At 39.4% G+C, this 18,511-nt stretch overlaps 2 protein-coding genes across 2 annotated transcripts in view; one reads left to right on the top strand and one right to left on the bottom strand.

Moving 5' to 3' along the window:
- The window catches only part of ppt1 (palmitoyl-protein thioesterase 1 (ceroid-lipofuscinosis, neuronal 1, infantile)), a 133,903-nt gene that overhangs the window by 58,977 nt on the left and 56,415 nt on the right, over positions 1–18,511 (top strand). The gene's annotated exons all lie outside the window — the stretch shown is intronic.
- eloa (elongin A) lies at positions 351–18,254 on the bottom strand. Its single transcript, XM_084423912.1, has 14 exons — positions 18,207–18,254; positions 18,091–18,117; positions 14,133–14,303; positions 12,082–12,138; positions 11,864–11,979; positions 9,534–10,030; positions 8,818–9,098; positions 8,634–8,745; positions 7,839–7,991; positions 7,459–7,556; positions 6,598–6,778; positions 5,687–5,813; positions 2,730–2,878; positions 351–963 (listed from the first exon to the last, which is right to left on the bottom strand). Exons 1-14 carry the CDS (start codon positions 18,213–18,215, stop codon positions 902–904), a joined length of 2,040 nt encoding a protein of 679 aa, XP_084280038.1. The 5' UTR covers positions 18,216–18,254; the 3' UTR covers positions 351–901.

Here is an 18,511-nt window from a genome sequence, read left to right on the forward strand (position 1 = left end):
TCCAATAAATGAAAGCAATTAAATTAATTGGAAAATTGTCATTATTTACTCACTGTTCTAAACCTCTAATCTAGACTTCAAAAAGTAAATGTTTTTGGCAGAAATAAAGCATCTTCTTTTACTTTCATTGTATATATATATATATAAAAAAAAAGACAGTGAACTAGCCACTAACATCTTTTGTGTTCCACTGACGAAAGAAAGTCATACAGGTTTGGGACAACGTGAGGATGAGTGAGAAATGCCGATATTCATTTCCAGGTGAAGTGAAGTCACTGGATCATAACTGAAACAATTCAGCATAAAAGTATATTAAATATACATTCATACACGAATAAATAAGAAAATAGTGAGAGCAACACATGGATTTTATTAAAAATGTCCATAGAACACTTCATAAAATCTATTAAAATGACTTGATCTTTCATTCAAGGCAAGGTCCAGGGCTGTCAGGTCCGATATTTAAAATAATAAATATGATGGTGAGGAAGTGTACAGTCCTTGAACTTTTTACATCTTATCTCATTCTCACTCTACCATAAAATCATATACTTAGTCCCATGACGATGCAGTGATTATAGTTTAGCAATTAAATAAACATGTAACAGTGAATCTGGGGGTTGTGGTGTCTCATGGTAATCTGTAGTGTACCACATGTTTTTCGGTGTTTGTAAAAAGCTTACGACATGCTAATAACAATTGAGTGTGGATGGTTGCTGATGCTGGTTTTTTTTTTTTTTTTGTGATTGCGTCCATTGAGCTGTACTGGTAATATTAAAAAGCATTAAAACATAAGAAGTGAGAGGGGCATTGCACATTTCCTATGAAGCATTACAGAAAAAAAAGGTTTCTTCCTCCAGTTGTTCTCTCAAATCACACACACATAAAACATGTTTCCCTTTTACCGCCGAGAAAATCTGTTCTTGAATGCCTTGATAGTCTTAGCCATCATAGGAGCAATTTCTGGAACAGAAAAGTGGTAAAAATGTTCAAACATAACCAGTTTGATGGGCAAATATTGGACATGATTTTATCAACACCAATGGTTAATATACAGGAGTGGTCAAAAGTGATGTCTGGTATATAGGGATGGGACGGTATGAAAATTTCATATCACGATTATAGTGACCAAAATTATCGTGATTATCAATATTATCCCCGTTTTGTTAAAACGAGATGAAAGTGTTCAAAAATAACTGATGCTCACACTAAAAACAGTTTAATATTTGAAAATCAACAAACAACAAATAAAACAAGCAGCTATATGCACTTTTTTAAGCAAGATTATATTCTGTGGCATTTCCTTCCTTATAATGACCGTCGTCAATAGCAACGCATTATAACAGCGCACATCCATGTATCGCAACGGACGCGCTCTCTCGTTTCATTCAAATACAACTTGCCGTCTTGCGTCTCCGTTTTTGGACGATTGTTTTGTACGCTGTACAAAATGGATTTATAAACAGGTAAGATTTAAGACATTAATCTCAATTCAATATGTCCCCGTAATTATGTGGTAAAAAAAAAAGTTTAAAAAAAAATCGGTGTAATAAGTGTACAATGATATACATTATTATCCCTTAAATGTCACTCTTAATAGTCTTGTTTGAACTTGATCGTTTGTCTTTGGCTGAAAGCCACTTTGTTGCGAACTTTTCTTCGCGGAAGCTTCACGTTTATTTCAAGTGAGTGAGATAAAATATTTCAACTCAAAACAAGTTATTTGTTATTTCCCAGACGTAGTTTTGGTATTGAGGTCAAAGTTAACTTGCCTTGCGTTCGCTATGAACAGTGGGTGATGATCACACAAGACGCCTCGGCAGATTTGAAGTGTTTATTGTAGTTGCCATCCTCGATTAAGTTTCACTCAGGACTTTTGTAAAAGCCTAAATATGACCACACCTCAGATTTGGTCCTCTTAAAAGGCTGAAAAATCTTCCGAGCACGGTCACTGCCTTCCGCCATTCATTCTCGAATAAAAATAAAATAAAATAAACCAACATTGCGCTGTGCCTGCGTCAGACTGTTGCTGGCTGTACAGGATTTACAGTGAGTTATTAAAATCGCGATAATCAAATGCGGTTTTAATGATAATTAAATTTTAAACGAGAATACTAACCGTCAGTAGCCTACATTTTATCGTGGTTTATAGTGAAACCGGTAATCGTCCCATCCCTACTGGTATATGATATTTGGTTTTAATGACCCTACAAGTTTGATTAAACCATCAAAATGAGGAATATATATATATATACACAGGCAAAATATAGGCATTTATCTGACAAAATTATTTGGCCAAAAAAAAAAAGACAAAAAAAAAGGCAAACTACAGCAATAGGTTATTTTACCATGCAAAAAAATGTATAGAAAACCAAAAAGCTGACAGGAAAAATCATACATTGACTAAAATAAATCAACTAATACTATTTTGTTGGTTGTCTCTGTTTTTGCATGTGTTCATCATTTCTTTGTATGAAAAGTTTATGTCCAAAAAAATTATGTCCATACAATTTAGTAATCGACTATATAATGCGTTTACCATTATCTTTACCATTAGAATAAAGGTTGAAGTTAATTTTCCTAGGGCTGAACATCACTTTTGGCCACTACTGTACAATACATCCATTTCTATGAAAGAAATCATTGTATACCAAGGAGCTGAAGTATATGTGGCTGTATATAGATATGTAACAGCAGCAGTCGAGCGATCATGCTTATGTTTGACTCACTTTTGACTTGTGGTTTGTCTCTGGCACTGTGTCCACCGGCAGTGCTGGGAGCAGAGGAGCGCGAGGAGGACTCAGGGGGGCTGCTAACAGAAGACTGACCAACCTCAGCGGGTTTGCTATGGGAGCTGTAGTTTGTTGCTGGTCTGATCCTGCAAATGAAGAATCAAGAATCAGCATCTTAAAGTCAGCATGAAACGGAAGCTGCGGTCGTCTTTTCATCCCATATTGTGACTAGGGCTGTCACTTTACGTTCGAAAATCGATTGCACAATCGATCGGACCATCCAACACAAGTTTTTAAAACGAAAATAGGGAATCGATTTTAACGGCCTTCTCTCGGAGCACGTCCAGCTCGTCACGATACGCCCGCAGCGAACGCGCGTCACACAGCTAGGCCTGTCACGATAACAAATTTTGCTGGACGATAAATTGTCCAAGAAATTATCGCGATAAACGATAATATTGTCGTTCTGAGACCATTTTCATTTAATATAATTATAATGGCATAATAATGCAGGTACACCTTTTCAACGATCTATAAACTTTTATTTCTAAAGAATATTAAACACTGAAAACGGAAAACATTTTAAATATCCAAAAAAATTAACAAAACAACCAAAAACAATAAAAACAAATGGACTCTTAGTGTCTGTTAACAAAATAAATGTCTGTTAATAAATAAAATGGATGTAAACAAAATTGCACTTCAAAAAAATATTAAACATTAGGCTGCTTTAGACATTAGGCATAAATAGTGATACATTCCATAACAGGCAAAACTGACAGTTAGGACCTTTGTAAACAAATTTAAAAAAAGCCTCAACAAGCCATATCGCACAATTTTGCACTGTTACTCCTGTTACTTTGTCCTCCTGTTACTTTGTCAAGTGATTGTACTGTCGGGAAGACGGAGACGCACTTTATTGCGTGTATGCTATGCACTGAAAATACTTGGTTAGGATTAGGGGTGAGGAGTGCGTGCGTATTACACGCCATAAAGAGCGTATCATATGCACGCAAAAACTATTTTTGGCGTATAAATGGCACGAGAAATAACATTCGTGGTATAGATACGCATTTTCATGTGATCGGGCTCGCTGTCGCAAATCACAACTAGCGTCTTCTCTCTCTCCCGGCAGTCGCCGCAAACAGTCCCGCCGGCACTTTCCCATACAAAGACCATGTGACTGACAAGCGCCGCGCGCCGCCTCCCCACACAAAGACCATGCAACTGAGAAGAGGGTTCACTCCTCCTATACGCTAAAGAACCGAGAGTGGTCATCCAGTCTCTTTGGTAGAGACTGAGAGAGAGAGACGAGGAAAACAAACAAGCATGCAAATGGGATTATCGCGGCCGGAAAAATTATCGAGCTCATTTTTTTTTATCGTGCGATTAATTGACTTATCGACTATCGCGACAGGCCTACACACGGCGACTGCAGGTTCTGACAAACACTCATAACAGGAAATTATACTTCTGCATAATGTGTCTCTTTTTACTACAAAACTGTGAATTCTGCCGGTATTCAGACAGTCTCATGCATACAGATACAGATTCGGGCGACGGTCTACAATCGCCTACGTACGCGAAATTTTTTGACATTTCTAATCAATGTTTTTCATTGATGTTATGGCAGTCCACTCTGCTTATTGTTTTTCGAGAATGTTGCACTCCTGTTTGTCAGTGTGCACGAAACTTCACGCCAATAAATCATCAGAAATATTGCTGACTTGTGCGCGTCTCAAGCGCGGCGCCGGCGCACCCTCTTTACGTTCGTCCTAACGCCTGTTAGTTGTCCGTGGATTTGCCTGTACATATTTGGCGTTTAAAATGGAAACGTCTTTAGACATGGAAAATCGATTTTACAATCGATTCAATGAACACTCATGTCTCAAAAATCAAACAGGATTTTTTCACAAAAGTGACAAGCCCTAATTGTGACGTGTATCCGAGTGAAACGGCTTCTCGCACAAGAACAAGTATAGGGCGGGACTTGTTTTTTATTTAAAATAACAGCCTGCACGGATAAATCATTTATAATATTTCATAACAAAAACAAGTATTGTCCATTTTGATTTCATGGTGACTTTAGGGTGTGTTCACACTTGAAGTTCGGTTCGCTTGTTTTTTTTGGTCCGGACCAGCCGATTAATGATCATTGCGATAAAGTTTCATTCTGGCAGTGTCAGATTTGACTCACATTCCTGCAGTGTGACTTTTTCCAAGACAAGCAATGACCAAAATTAACGTTAGAGATTTCTTTGTAGCCACCATTTCAATCCTGCGTGTAACGCAGCTCACAGTCACCGAACGTATCACTGATTGATGATGTAAAACTCAGCGGCAGGAATAGAATGAATAGAATAGAATAGAATAGAATAGAATAGAATAGAATAGAATAGAATAGAATAGAATGAGGCATTTATATAGCGCTTTCATATGTACTACTGTACACCCAAAGCGCTTTACAATCATATCAGGGGATCTCTCCTCAAGGAATCCATCCTTCACACACACAAACAAAGATCAACATCGCAAGTATGAGGAGAAAAAACTGGTATGCTTGAGCATTATGTCCTTTTTAGGGTCACATCTTGTGACATCATGTCCTGTTTTTGGTTCATTTGCATGTCTTTGGTTGGTGTTGTGTTCATATTACATTCGAACTGCACCAGAGTTTGTTCGGAAGTGGACAGAGACCCATCCTATCAGTGATCTCGGTCCACTTGTTTGGTGCACCATGGTTCAGATGGCAGCGTTCACATGAACCGCACTAACAGGGCAATCGCACCAGAGTTCGCTTTAATCAAACCAAACCTGAGTGTGAACACACCCTAAAATGCAGTTACAACAACAACAATATCGGATAAATTTTGGGGGGGTTGAAGAAAAGCAGATTGTCAGCAGGAACATCATGATAAAGATGAGTGTGTGTGACTAATGCAGCATTCACTCACCTGGCAGATGGAGGAGCAGAGCTTGTGCTGGTGGAACCATTTTTAGTGCCAAACTTCTCTTGAAGACGGAGGATATTCCGTGGAGGCTTAGCGGCTGAGTTAACATACGCCATTTTAACTTGCCGTCCTGTTAAAAGTCAATAATATATTACAAACATTGATTGTGAGCACTGGTGACTGAATCCACAGCCACATTTTTATTTCACATACTTTTTGCAAAAAAAAAAGTCAATTGCTTAAACATATTGAGTTGAATTAACTGCATGATATGCTGATTAATTAATCGAATTATCTTCATTTGGGGGAGTTTCTCACCAAATATTGAAATGGATGATATTCAAAGACATAGACATCTGACATGTCAGATAAGTAAAGCTTTGAATAGACATTATAAAAAGTGACTTAAGCGATTTCTGAGAAACACTGTTGAAAGTGGATCGGAACAAGCATCACAACTAACTTGTAGCCAATCAGCAGTAGGGGGCGTGTCCTCTCGTGATGGGGGAGGAGAGAGAGTGAGCAAGAGGGAGATTTGAAGAAAGACTGTAGAAAGAGAGATGGCTGAGAGACATTACAAAAGAGAAAAGCTCAGAGGAATACCACTTCCTCACTTTATTCTTCACGAGCATTATTTTGCTTCACTTCTTCTAGGATAGAGAGACATCCACTGCATTGTGTGTTTGTGCATTTTGTTTGGATTGATTTTAAAATATCAACAGTGTTCAACACTGAGTCTCAGAAATTGCATACTGCACCTTTAAGTCAAATATATATATTTACTATATAATAATATATTTCCCCCAACAAGTCTTGTATTCATTTTTTTATGAATTAAATTGACAGCTTTACTGAAAAGTAAACGTTTATGCATCAACTTTGATCTAAATGCACTGACTGCTGCCAGTGAGCACCTTTAGGTTTGTTTGCATGGGCAGAACTGATGTTCATCGTGAGCTTGCGCAGACGTTCTTCCCGTTCTTCATGGAGCCGGAGATACAGCTCCCTCCAGGATTCATACTCTTGAGGAGTTTCACGTTTAAAATCCCGCTGGCAGTGTCTCAACCACAGATCATCCGACTCTTCTGTGAAATACTGAGAAGAAGAGACACTTGCAATCAAAGATTTGTCCAAAATGAGCTAAAAATCTTCATGACAAGTTTTAATGGGAAAACCTTGCAAGCAGCGTTAATCTTGAGATAAATAACTAATGTTCAAGTAAGCTTTTTTAATGTTTTGTAAGAAGTCTCTCTCCTGCTCACTAAGACTGCATTTATTTAATCAAAAACAGTAATATTGTGAAATACTATTACAAATTAAGCATCATTACTCCAGTCTTCAGTCACATGATCTTTCAGAAATCATTCTAATATGCTGCTTTGTTTCAGAAAACAGGTGTGCTGCTTAAAATGCCCCTATTATGCTATTTTAAAGGCTCATAATTTTGTTTTGGAGGTCTCCAACAGTAGGTTTACATGCATCCAGGGTAAAAATAAATAATTTGTTTTACATTTTCTCATAACATACAGTACACTGCAACATCACCTCTTTCCTCAGTGTCTGAAACAGTTCGATAAAGCATTCAGTCTCTCTAAAGCTCGCCTTTTCGAGAGCCTGCTCAGCTAAATCTTTAGTAAAATTATAAATGTCTTCACTGTCGCTTATGTTTAATTTAATGTATTAATATAATGCATGTAGAATACCACAACAGATGTGCGATTAAAACTGTGAAATAGATAATCTGCACGTGACTGTTGACAACATGACACACATACCTGATTACACTGCTCAATCCGGTAAAGCTGCTCAGGCGTGCATCTCTCCAGAACCGGCTCCAGTATCTCAAATGGCACACCGCCCACTTCATCAATTGCTAAAAAAAGAAAGAAATATCAGTAAAAAGCTGATTAATTTTTAGGTGATTTATGCGCTAAACACTTCGGCCAGCTTGAAACATCACGACATCCTTTACAGCGATTTGAACATGGCAATTTAAAGTGCGGTCACTGTCACCAGATTATTTCACACACAGCCATCTGTGACTCTTGAGATGTGATTTGTTATGTAATATCCCATCCATAAGGGCTAAATACTATACTGAAGTGTTTAATTAAAATCTTATTAAAACAAATAATCAGAGAATGAGAAAACTCACAATCTATATTGTTCTGCAGGACTCTAATGCACTGATCATACAGAGACATCATTTTCGGCAAATAAGCGGACTTGGACCCAGAGTACACAACCATTTTGGAGTTCAGCCTTCGACCTGCGCAGCCAAGGTCCTCTTCGTCATTTGACACAGCGACTGAAGGAGAAAAACATGTTGCTTTGAGTCAATGCAGACAGAATCATTGGGATGTATACACTTCTGTTTCTTTCAGGTATGTTAGGCAGTTTGATTTAAAGGGGCATATTTTGTTTTTGGGCTCTACTAGAATAGGTTCTCATGCTTGAATGTTAAAAAAAAATCTTATTTTGTCACACATTTGACATTATTGCAGCTCTTCTCTTCCCAGTCTGTCAGTAACGCTCTGTTTAGTTCCTGTCTCTATGAAGCCCCTCCTTCTGAAAAGCATCATGTGCTCTGATTGGTCGGCTGGATCAGTCTGCTGTGATTGGTCAAGCGCTTCGAGCGTGTTTGTGACATGTCCCGCCCCTTACCATAACCGCCAGTTTCAACACACTACTAACTAACTCAACCAAGCCCCGCCCCTTTATTTTGTGGGAATTATTTAAATGAGGAATATTGTGACGTGTTCGTTCCCGGAACAATGGAGGCGTTTCAGGGAGTTCAGAAACAGTGACACTGATATAGAGAATAACTCCCACTGGAGGGACTTTGTAACTTTGCAGAGCTTTTTCATGTTTAAACAGCAACATTACACACTAAAGAAAGTTGAACATAATAGGTCCTCTTTAAAGTGTTCTAAAACTAAAACACACGTACTTTTGCGTCTCTGGGGGGACAGTGGCGTAAGATCAATGGAGGGCAGTGGTCTGTAGTTGGGCTGGATGGCAGGCAAAGAGATATCGGGCAGCATGGGAACCACATCCACTACCTGGAGAAATAATGATTAGAAATCCTTTGACAAATCCCCATCACCCCACCAGAATAACAAATTCAGCCTCACCTTCCTGCGTTTCTCTGGAACAGCAGGCGTGGTCCCGGAGGAGGAGGAGGAGGATGGCTTTGAGTGTTTACTGCTGGTCCCGTTAGCCTTGCCAGACTTCGAGGAAGCCGAAGGAACCGAGGCAGGAGGCTGAGGGGGTCGCGAGGGCTGCTTTTTCTTCTTTTTGGTTGGGGTCGGGGCGTCGTACGTGAGGAAGGATTCAAAAGACATGGTTGGAGCTTCAAATGGCTCCTCTTCCTCGTCCATTTTCTCTGGAACTTCCCCCCTCTCCCTTGATTTTCCTTAAAGACAAAAGCAGATCCAACTTTAATCGTATACTTAGAATAAACAAACAAACAAACAACTCATATTCAGAAAGAATGTATTAAATATGTATTATGTATTAATGAATGTATTAAAAGTGACAGTAAAGACATTTATAATGTTACAAAAGATTCCATTTCACATAAATGCTGTTTTTTTGGACTTTCTATTCATCAAAGAATCCTTGAAGCAATCACAAAAATATTGATAACATTGATAATAATCAGAAATGTTTCTGAAGGATTTCTGAAGGATCATGTGACACTGAAGACTGGAGTAACGATGCTGAAAATAGGTGATTTTAAAATGCATTAAAACAGAAATTGTTTTAAATTGTGATAATATTTCACAATATTACTGTATTTGTCACGAAATAAATGCGGACTTGGTGGTGAGCATAAGAGACTTCTTACCATCACTTCCTCCTTTCTTCTCCTTCTTGCTCTCGTGTGAGCCTGAATGTCGATCATGTTTAGATTTGTGACTCGTCCCACCCTGTTGCTCTCGTTCGCCTCTGTGCGTCCTCTCCTTGCTGCTGCCGCCACCCGTGGGGCGGTGCTTCCGTCTCTCCTGTTCCCGAATGTCTTGGGAACTGTGCTCTCTGACTGGCTCTTTGTGTGGCTTGTTGTGTCTAATGTCATTTCGTGGGGGACTAGGCTCAGGCTCAGGCTCAGGCTCCTCTTCTGGAGGGCTTTCATACTCATCTGACTGATACCCCCTTGCACTGCCGTGTCTGTACTGTGAGCTGTAGTGCTGTGGAGGCGAGGGCGAGTAGCCATGTTGGTATTCCATCTCGTCGTGTTGCTCCTCCTCCATGAGTGGAGGTTCCTCGGGAGACCGTTCCCGGACTCGTTTGTGCCCTCCAGACTCATTAATGCGTGAGTGGGAACGCCCCTCCTTTACAGTTGGTCTATTCATAAACATGAACCATATTTAAACGTATTCATCTCTTCTCTCACAACATTGCCAAGGTTCCAAAATGAACACCCAATAAACATCAAATTAGAGTAAAACTCGTCAGCAGTGGTAACTTTAAGGTTCAAAAGTTTGGGGTCATTAAGATTTTCTTATAAGAAATGAATACTATTACCTAGGGCTGGACGATAAAACGATAACAATAATTATCGCGATGTAATTTTTCTCGATAAAACGATATCAAGAGTTCGATAATGTTTATGCGCCAAAAGCGGAACGAAACTCATTTGAACCGCGCGTCACACGGACCATTTATCCGCTCAGGTCAAAGTCCAAACGGCAGCGCAGCGCGAACTCACTAGAGCAGATGCGTTTACTCTGATCGCTCTCGTCACGAGATCCAGTGAGAAGCGCTTGAATTCAGCGAAGAACACAATGTCTCAGTGATTTAAACCAGTTTAAAGGCAGATGAACAGGAGAAACACTGTGCACAACGATACAGTCCGAAGGCTTTTCCGTCAACAAATTCCCATAATTTACCATGGATTTACTGTAACGTTAGCCTAGTAATATTAACTGCACCATGAAATGTGGGATAAACATATTGAATTGTATTATATTATTAATGTAGACGATGTATTAAAAGGACTAATGGAATATAATTACAGTATTTAATAATGTATTTAGGCTACTGTTTTTCATACAAATACCATAGAAACCATAAAGTTACATTTTGCCATGATAGTGAGGTTATCATGATCTAAATGCATGATTACTGGATGACCAATGGTTAAGTTTAATAAAACTCAAACAGTCAGAATATAACATTTTACCAAATAAAAATTAGCACATGCAGAAACTAAGAAATTAATTGTCCAATAAAGATATTTATTTATTTATTAAATGACAAATGTTTGAATGTTGTACCTCAGATTTGTGAAATGTTCACCTGTTTGGTAAGTGTTTGTCATGATATGTTCTGACAATAAAGAGTAAGTTTAAAACCACAATTAACGCTCTTGTTTCTACAACTTTCACTTAGGAGCAAAAATCTGCCTTTAAACTTGAAAGAAATTGACTTTTTTTTACTTTTATCGTGATAATTATCGATATCGACTGATATAAAAAAAATTATCGTGATTTTTTTTTTTGCCCATATCGCCCAGCCCTACTATTACCATTAAATTGATCAAAATTGACAGTAAAGACATCTACATTGTTACAAAAATATATGCATTTCAAATAAATGCTGTTCTTTTGACATTTATATTTATCAAAGAATCCTGAAAAAAAATTATCATGGTTCCCACAAAACAATTAAGTTAATAAGTTGCTTTTAAGATTTATAATAGGAAATGTTTCATGAGCAGCAAATCATCATATTAGAATGATTTCTGAAGGATCATGTGACACAGTAATGATGCTGAAAATTCAGCTTTGATTACAAGAATAAATGACATTTTAAAATATATTACTATACATATTACTATATAAATATATTACTATTACTATATTTACATGGAAAATATTTTTCTCAATATTACTGTTTTACTGGATTTTTGATCAAATCTATGCAGACTTTATGAGCATAAAAGACTTCAAGAAAAAACTCACCTTCCCTAAATTTAGATATAAAAAATATTTATGGCTCATACATTTTTCTCAAATCACTCGCCATTTGGCATTTGTGGCAAAAAGTTAAACCATGAGCATATTCTAAAGAACAGTAGTTTCAGTTTTCTTTACTAAGGAGTTCTGTTCTGTTCTGTTCCTAAAAATGTTAATTGCAATGTAATTAGCAGATAATAGATCACTTTAAGAAGCTTACCTGTCTGCAGATCTCTCTGGCACCAGCTTTTTCCACTTGGCCACAAGGTTCTTCGCAAACTCCCCAGCAACTTCATGTTTGCGCAGAGAATTCACAGCCTTCCCAATGCCAGTTTCCTGCAAGAATCGGAGAAAACATAAACGTATTAAAAGCTAGAGATCTGTGAGATCAAACCAAAAAAGTAATAGATGTGAAGATAAGCAATATTTTGATCTTACCACCAGGATGTCTACTGTCATGGGCAGGTCCCCCAACCTTTTGAGGGTTTTCAGAAGCTAGACAGAACAAGGAGGAGGACAAATATAAGAAAGCATCTCACAGACATGAGATTAATTAATCCATTGTCATGATTATACAGTATATATATATATGAAGAGTTCAGATGCAAAATCCTCTAAGTGCCATCTGAAATTTGCTTCTAAAATTATCATTTTTATCAAGCTCGTATATTTAAGTTCAGTCATTTCACTTAAATTACAATTAATAGGTCATTTTCATTGCCATTTAAGTGAAATGACTGAACTTAAATATATGAGCTTGATAAAAATTATCATTCTAGAAGCAAATTTCAGATGGCACTTAGAGGATTTTGCATCTGAACTCTTCATATATATACACACACACAAGTTGTATTGACCGTAATAAGCATTTATGGCTGATACATTTTCTCGTAAAACTCACCATAGCCAGTTGTGGAAAAATTTTCATTTTGGACCATGACAACAATATTGTAAGGAGCATATTGTCAAAATAATCAAATCAAGCATTTATCTGCACTGTTTGTGGACAACTACACTATTCTTATTACCTGCAAAAAATTACTTACAATGTATTTAACATATATAATAATAAAATACTAATCGCATCATTGTATAAAACTAAACCCTAACAACAGAAAAGAGATGCGAGCATAGTTATATATAAATACCCAAATTAATGCTGTCAAATCAATTAGTCGCATCTAACATAAAAGTTTTTGTTTACATAATATGTGTGTAAACATTAGGGGTGCAACGATCCTCTCATGTCACGATACTGAACTCACGATACGATACAATTGTGACACTCCAAGACATATGATAAAAGGTTAACAAAAAATTAGCTGTTGATTAAAATGCTAAATTTGATATTACATTGTGGGTGTAAATGATTGGCTTGGACTTGGTGCTGGTAACCCAATGCACAGGACAATAGGACACTTTTTACTGGTAACATAAGACATTTGGCATTATCAGGACCCACAATATTCCCCCATTGCATTATTATACATTATATTCAACATTACATATTTTAGTTTAATGTAGTACTGACACTAAAACTCTGAAAACTTGAATTTTTTCCTCACACAGTAACTTTTGTTTTGGGTGAACTATTCACGATACATATTGTTGCATTTTTGTATTGCGATATATCGTTACACCCCTAGTATACATATTATTATATTTATATATTATGTTACAATCGATTTGACAGCACTAACCCAAACACATAAAAAACATATATTAACTATATAGATGTATAACTCATAGAAAAAATACTGGCAGTACCATATCATGCACCATGATGTGTATATATTTCAAGGAACTGTTCATGCAAAAAGAACATGGTGCAGTGTCCAAATAACACGGTAGTACTGTGATATTTTTGTTGTACACAGAGACATCTGTGTAAATAACAGTAGTGTTATAAGTTTTTAGTTTGTTGCATAGTGTCAAAGACTAATTTTTAAGCAAGAATTACCAAACCAGAAATGTAAGTGCACTTAAAGTGTATTCGTGGCCTCCAGAGGAACAGGGGGGTCGCATCGATCTGAACCTCGGTTCTACACAATAATGCCACCTACGTAGGCAGTTCACTAAATTTGAGACACAGCCTTAATGCAACTGCATTGAGTAATGCGGAGGTATCGTGTTTTATAGAGAGTAACATGCACTCTGCTGCACTATCACGGCCTGTCTTGATCTGTCACTGTTATATTAAATCGCTGTGGTTGTCATTTCTGCTAACTGAGCACTAGCTCCTGAGAAAGTGTCTGATTCTGCTATTCTTCTATTTAAGAAGAAAAGAAAAAAAACTCCATGCAAATTGATCTATCTAATCGATCATTCATTTCACGGTCTGCTGTTGTTGTAATTGTTGGGATTTCTGGATAGCAAATTTGCACGATCCTCAGACTAGCCACGAGCAGAAGCGCGTCTAACACAGTCATACACGGTGCGAAAGCGTCGACGTTAAGCGTTGGCTTCGTCTCGGAGAAAGGGTGTATTACCTTGCGAGGCTCTTGATTCTCATCGAGCCTCAGCCGCAACTTCTCGACTGCTTCCATTAGCTCCTCCGCCATGTTTACAGCTGGTACATGTTGCCCGGAAGTGGGGGCCTGCTGTTGTTTCAGACGAACTTCCGTCACTCCGAATACAGAAACCGGAAACACGTCATACTGCTGTCATAAAGCCATCTTGATCACTCGATGAGGTCATGATGTATTTATCGTTAAGCTTTTATAATTCAAGGTTGTGGGTATTTCAGATACATCCTACTGAGAGAGGTTAAATAGAGTGGTCAGCTTTTACTAGCAAACTACATGCTTATAATTTGACATCGCTTTATATGATGAACAGACTGAATTTAGGCTTTTATTCACATCACAAACATTCATCAACTCACACATCAGTTGTGGTAAACAGAAGCTAAAGCATGTTCGCTTGACGTGCGAGAACCAATGATGTTCATTCTCGTGCTTCTGCGAGAACCAATGAGGTTCGTTCTCGTGTTACGCAGCACGTTTGAGCTTCTGCAAGAACCAATGAGGTTCGTTCTCGTGTTACGCAGCACGTTTGAGCTTCATCAAGAACCAATGAGGTTCGTTCTCGTGTTACGCAGCACGTTTGAGCTTCAGCAAGAACCAATGAGGTTCGTTCTCGTGTTACGCAGCACGTTTGAGCTTCATCAAGAACCAATGAGGTTCGTTCTCGTGTTACGCAGCACGTTTGAGCTTCAGCAAGAACCAATGAGGTTCGTTCTCGTGTTACGCAGCACGTTTGAGCTTCAGCAAGAACCAATGAGCTTCGTTCTCGTGTTACGCAGCACGTTTGAGCTTCAGCAAGAACCAATGAGCTTCGTTCTCGTGTTACGCAGCACGTTTGAGCTTCTGCAAGAACCAATGAGGTTCGTTCTCGTGTTACGCAGCACGTTTGAGCTTCATCAAGAACCAATGAGGTTCGTTCTCGTGTTACGCAGCACGTTTGAGCTTCAGCAAGAACCAATGAGGTTCGTTCTCGTGTTACGCAGCACGTTTGAGCTTCATCAAGAACCAATGAGGTTCGTTCTCGTGTTACGCAGCACGTTTGAGCTTCAGCAAGAACCAATGAGGTTCGTTCTCGTGTTACGCAGCACGTTTGAGCTTCATCAAGAACCAATGAGGTTCGTTCTCGTGTTACGCAGCACGTTTGAGCTTCAGCAAGAACCAATGAGGTTCGTTCTCGTGTTACGCAGCACGTTTGAGCTTCATCAAGAACCAATGAGGTTCGTTCTCGTGTTACGCAGCACGTTTGAGCTTCAGCAAGAACCAATGAGGTTCGTTCTCGTGTTACGCAGCACGTTTGAGCTTCATCAAGAACCAATGAGGTTCGTTCTCGTGTTACGCAGCACGTTTGAGCTTCAGCAAGAACCAATGAGGTTCGTTCTCGTGTTACGCAGCACGTTTGAGCTTCATCAAGAACCAATGAGCTTCGTTCTCGTGTTACGCAGCACGTTTGAGCTTCAGCAAGAACCAATGAGGTTCGTTCTCGTGTTACGCAGCACGTTTGAGCTTCAGCAAGAACCAATGAGCTTCGTTCTCGTGTTACGCAGCACGTTTGAGCTTCAGCAAGAACCAATGAGCTTCGTTCTCGTGTTACGCAGCACGTTTGAGCTTCTGCAAGAACCAATGAGGTTCGTTCTCGTGTTACGCAGCACGTTTGAGCTTCATCAAGAACCAATGAGGTTCGTTCTCGTGTTACGCAGCACGTTTGAGCTTCAGCAAGAACCAATGAGGTTCGTTCTCGTGTTACGCAGCACGTTTGAGCTTCAGCAAGAACCAATGAGGTTCGTTCTCGTGTTACGCAGCACGTTTGAGCTTCAGCAAGAACCAATGAGGTTCGTTCTCGTGTTACGCAGCACGTTTGAGCTTCAGCAAGAACCAATGAGCTTCGTTCTCGTGTTACGCAGCACGTTTGAGCTTCAGCAAGAACCAATGAGGTTCGTTCTCGTGTTACGCAGCACGTTTGAGCTTCAGCAAGAACCAATGAGGTTCGTTCTCGTGTTACGCAGCACGTTTGAGCTTCAGCAAGAACCAATGAGGTTCGTTCTCGTGTTACGCAGCACGTTTGAGCTTCAGCAAGAACCAATGAGGTTCGTTCTCGTGTTACGCAGCACGTTTGAGCTTCAGCAAGAACCAATGAGCTTCATTCTCGTGTTACGCAGCACGTTTGAGCTTCAGCAAGAACCAATGAGCTTCATTCTCGTGTTACACAGCACGTTTGAGCTTCAGCAAGAACCAATGAGGTTCGTTCTCGTGTTACGCAGCACGTTTGAGCTTCAGCAAGAACCAATGAGGTTCGTTCTCGTGTTACGCAGCACGTTTGAGCTTCAGCAAGAACCAATGAGGTTCGTTCTCGTGTTACGCAGCACGTTTGAGCTTCAGCAAGAACCAATGAGGTTCGTTCTCGTGTTACGCAGCACGTTTGAGCTTCAGCAAGAACCAATGAGCTTCATTCTCGTGTTACGCAGCACGTTTGAGCTTCAGCAAGAACCAATGAGGTTCAGTCTCATGTTACGCAGCACGTTTGAGCTTCTGCAAGAACCAATGAGCCTCAGTCTCGTGTTACGCAGCACGTTTGAGCTTCAGCAAGAACCAATGAGGTTCATTCTCGTGTTACGCAGCACGTTTGAGCTTCAGCAAGAACCAATGAGGTTCATTCTCGTGTTACGCAGCACGTTTGAGCTTCTGCAAGAACCAATGAGCCTCAGTCTCGTGTTACGCAGCACGTTTGAGCTTCAGCAAGAACCAATGAGGTTCATTCTCGTGTTACGCAGCACGTTTGAGCTTCAGCAAGAACCAATGAGGTTCATTCTCGTGTTACGCAGCACGTTTGAGCTTCTGCAAGAACCAATGAGGTTCGTTCTCGTGTTACGCAGCACGTTTGAGCTTCTGCAAGAACCAATGAGGTTCATTCTCGTGTTACGCAGCACGTTTGAGCTTCAGCAAGAACCAATGAGGTTCAGTCTCGTGTTACGCAGCACGTTTGAGCTTCTGCAAGAACCAATGAGGTTCATTCTCGTGTTACGCAGCACGTTTGAGCTTCTGCAAGAACCAATGAGGTTCGTTCTCGTGTTACGCAGCACGTTTGAGCTTCTGCAAGAACCAATGAGGTTCATTCTCGTGTTACGCAGCACGTTTGAGCTTCAGCAAGAACCAATGAGGTTCGTTCTCGTGTTACGCAGCACGTTTGAGCTTCTGCAAGAACCAATGAGGTTCATTCTCGTGTTACGCAGCACGTTTGAGCTTCTGCAAGAACCAATGAGCTTCAGTCTCGTGTTACGCAGCACGTTTGAGCTTCTGCAAGAATCAATGAGGTTCAGTCTCGTGTTACGCAGCACGTTTGAGGTTCAGTCTCGTGTAACGCAGCACGTTTGAGCTTCAGCAAGAACCAATGAGGTTCAGTCTCATGTTATGCAGCACGTTTGAGGTTCAGTCTCGTGTTACGCAGCACGTTTGAGCTTCTGCAAGAACCAATGAGGTTTGTTCTCGTGTTACGCAGCACGTTTGAGCTTCTGCAAGAACCAATTAGCTTCATTCTCGTGTTACGCAGCACGTTTGAGCTTCATCAAGAACCAATGATGTTTGTTCTCGCGCGTCAAGCAGGTTCGGTTGAGCTTCTGTTTATGTTCACTGATCAATGTTTATGTGAACAAAAGCCAAAATTCAATCTGTTCTTTATATAAAGCGGCCGAGTCTCTTTAGAAAATTTGGACTAAAACACTTAATTCATATGGATTAGGTTTGCGATCTATTTATGAACTTTTTGCAGCATCAAAGTAGTAGTCGCTTTAGCTGTCAATGGAGGGACAGAAAGCTCTCAGATTTCATTAAAAAGATCTTTATTTGTATTCCGAAGATGAACGAAAGTCTTACGGGTTTGAAACGGCATGAGGGTGAGTGATTAATGAAAGATAATAAAAGGACTCACCACAACGACAGTAAAGCATCTCCTTGACTAAAGACGTAAGCAAATGTTCAAGCATCACAGACTGAAGACTGAAATGTACAGGCCTACTGAATAAGCAAATTGTAAAATATACATACATTATACATTACCCTTACAGAAATACTGTGACAATACCACGGTACTGGCTGGTTAATATAATAATATTATTAGGATAATATTATTATACATTTTGGAGTAGGACCAAACATAAAAGCATAACGATCTGCCATTGAAAAATACCACTCTGATCTAAATATTGGGCAATATCTATGTTGGTTATGGCCCTGACCTCGTCATGGCTGTAAGAATAACACTGCCTCTATGTCCTATCAGGTTGGAGTTAGGAGGACAAGCTGGATATGGACAGTGTTTTTTGGGGAGGAGTGGCTGTATATATATGGAG

Source organism: Rutilus rutilus, assembly GCF_951802725.1.
Source record: "Rutilus rutilus genome assembly, chromosome: 11".
Lineage (NCBI taxonomy): Eukaryota > Metazoa > Chordata > Actinopteri > Cypriniformes > Leuciscidae > Rutilus > Rutilus rutilus.

Excerpts from the sequence above, each read along its gene's own strand:
- eloa (XM_084423912.1), bottom strand. Across the intron at positions 7,992-8,633 it reads GTCCCCCCAGAGACGCAAAA|TCGCTGTGTCAAATGACGAA; the intron begins GTACGTGTGTTT and ends TTTCTCCTTCAG. Across the intron at positions 5,814-6,597 it reads CCATGCAAACAAACCTAAAG|GACGGCAAGTTAAAATGGCG; the intron begins GTGCTCACTGGC and ends GACTTTTAACAG.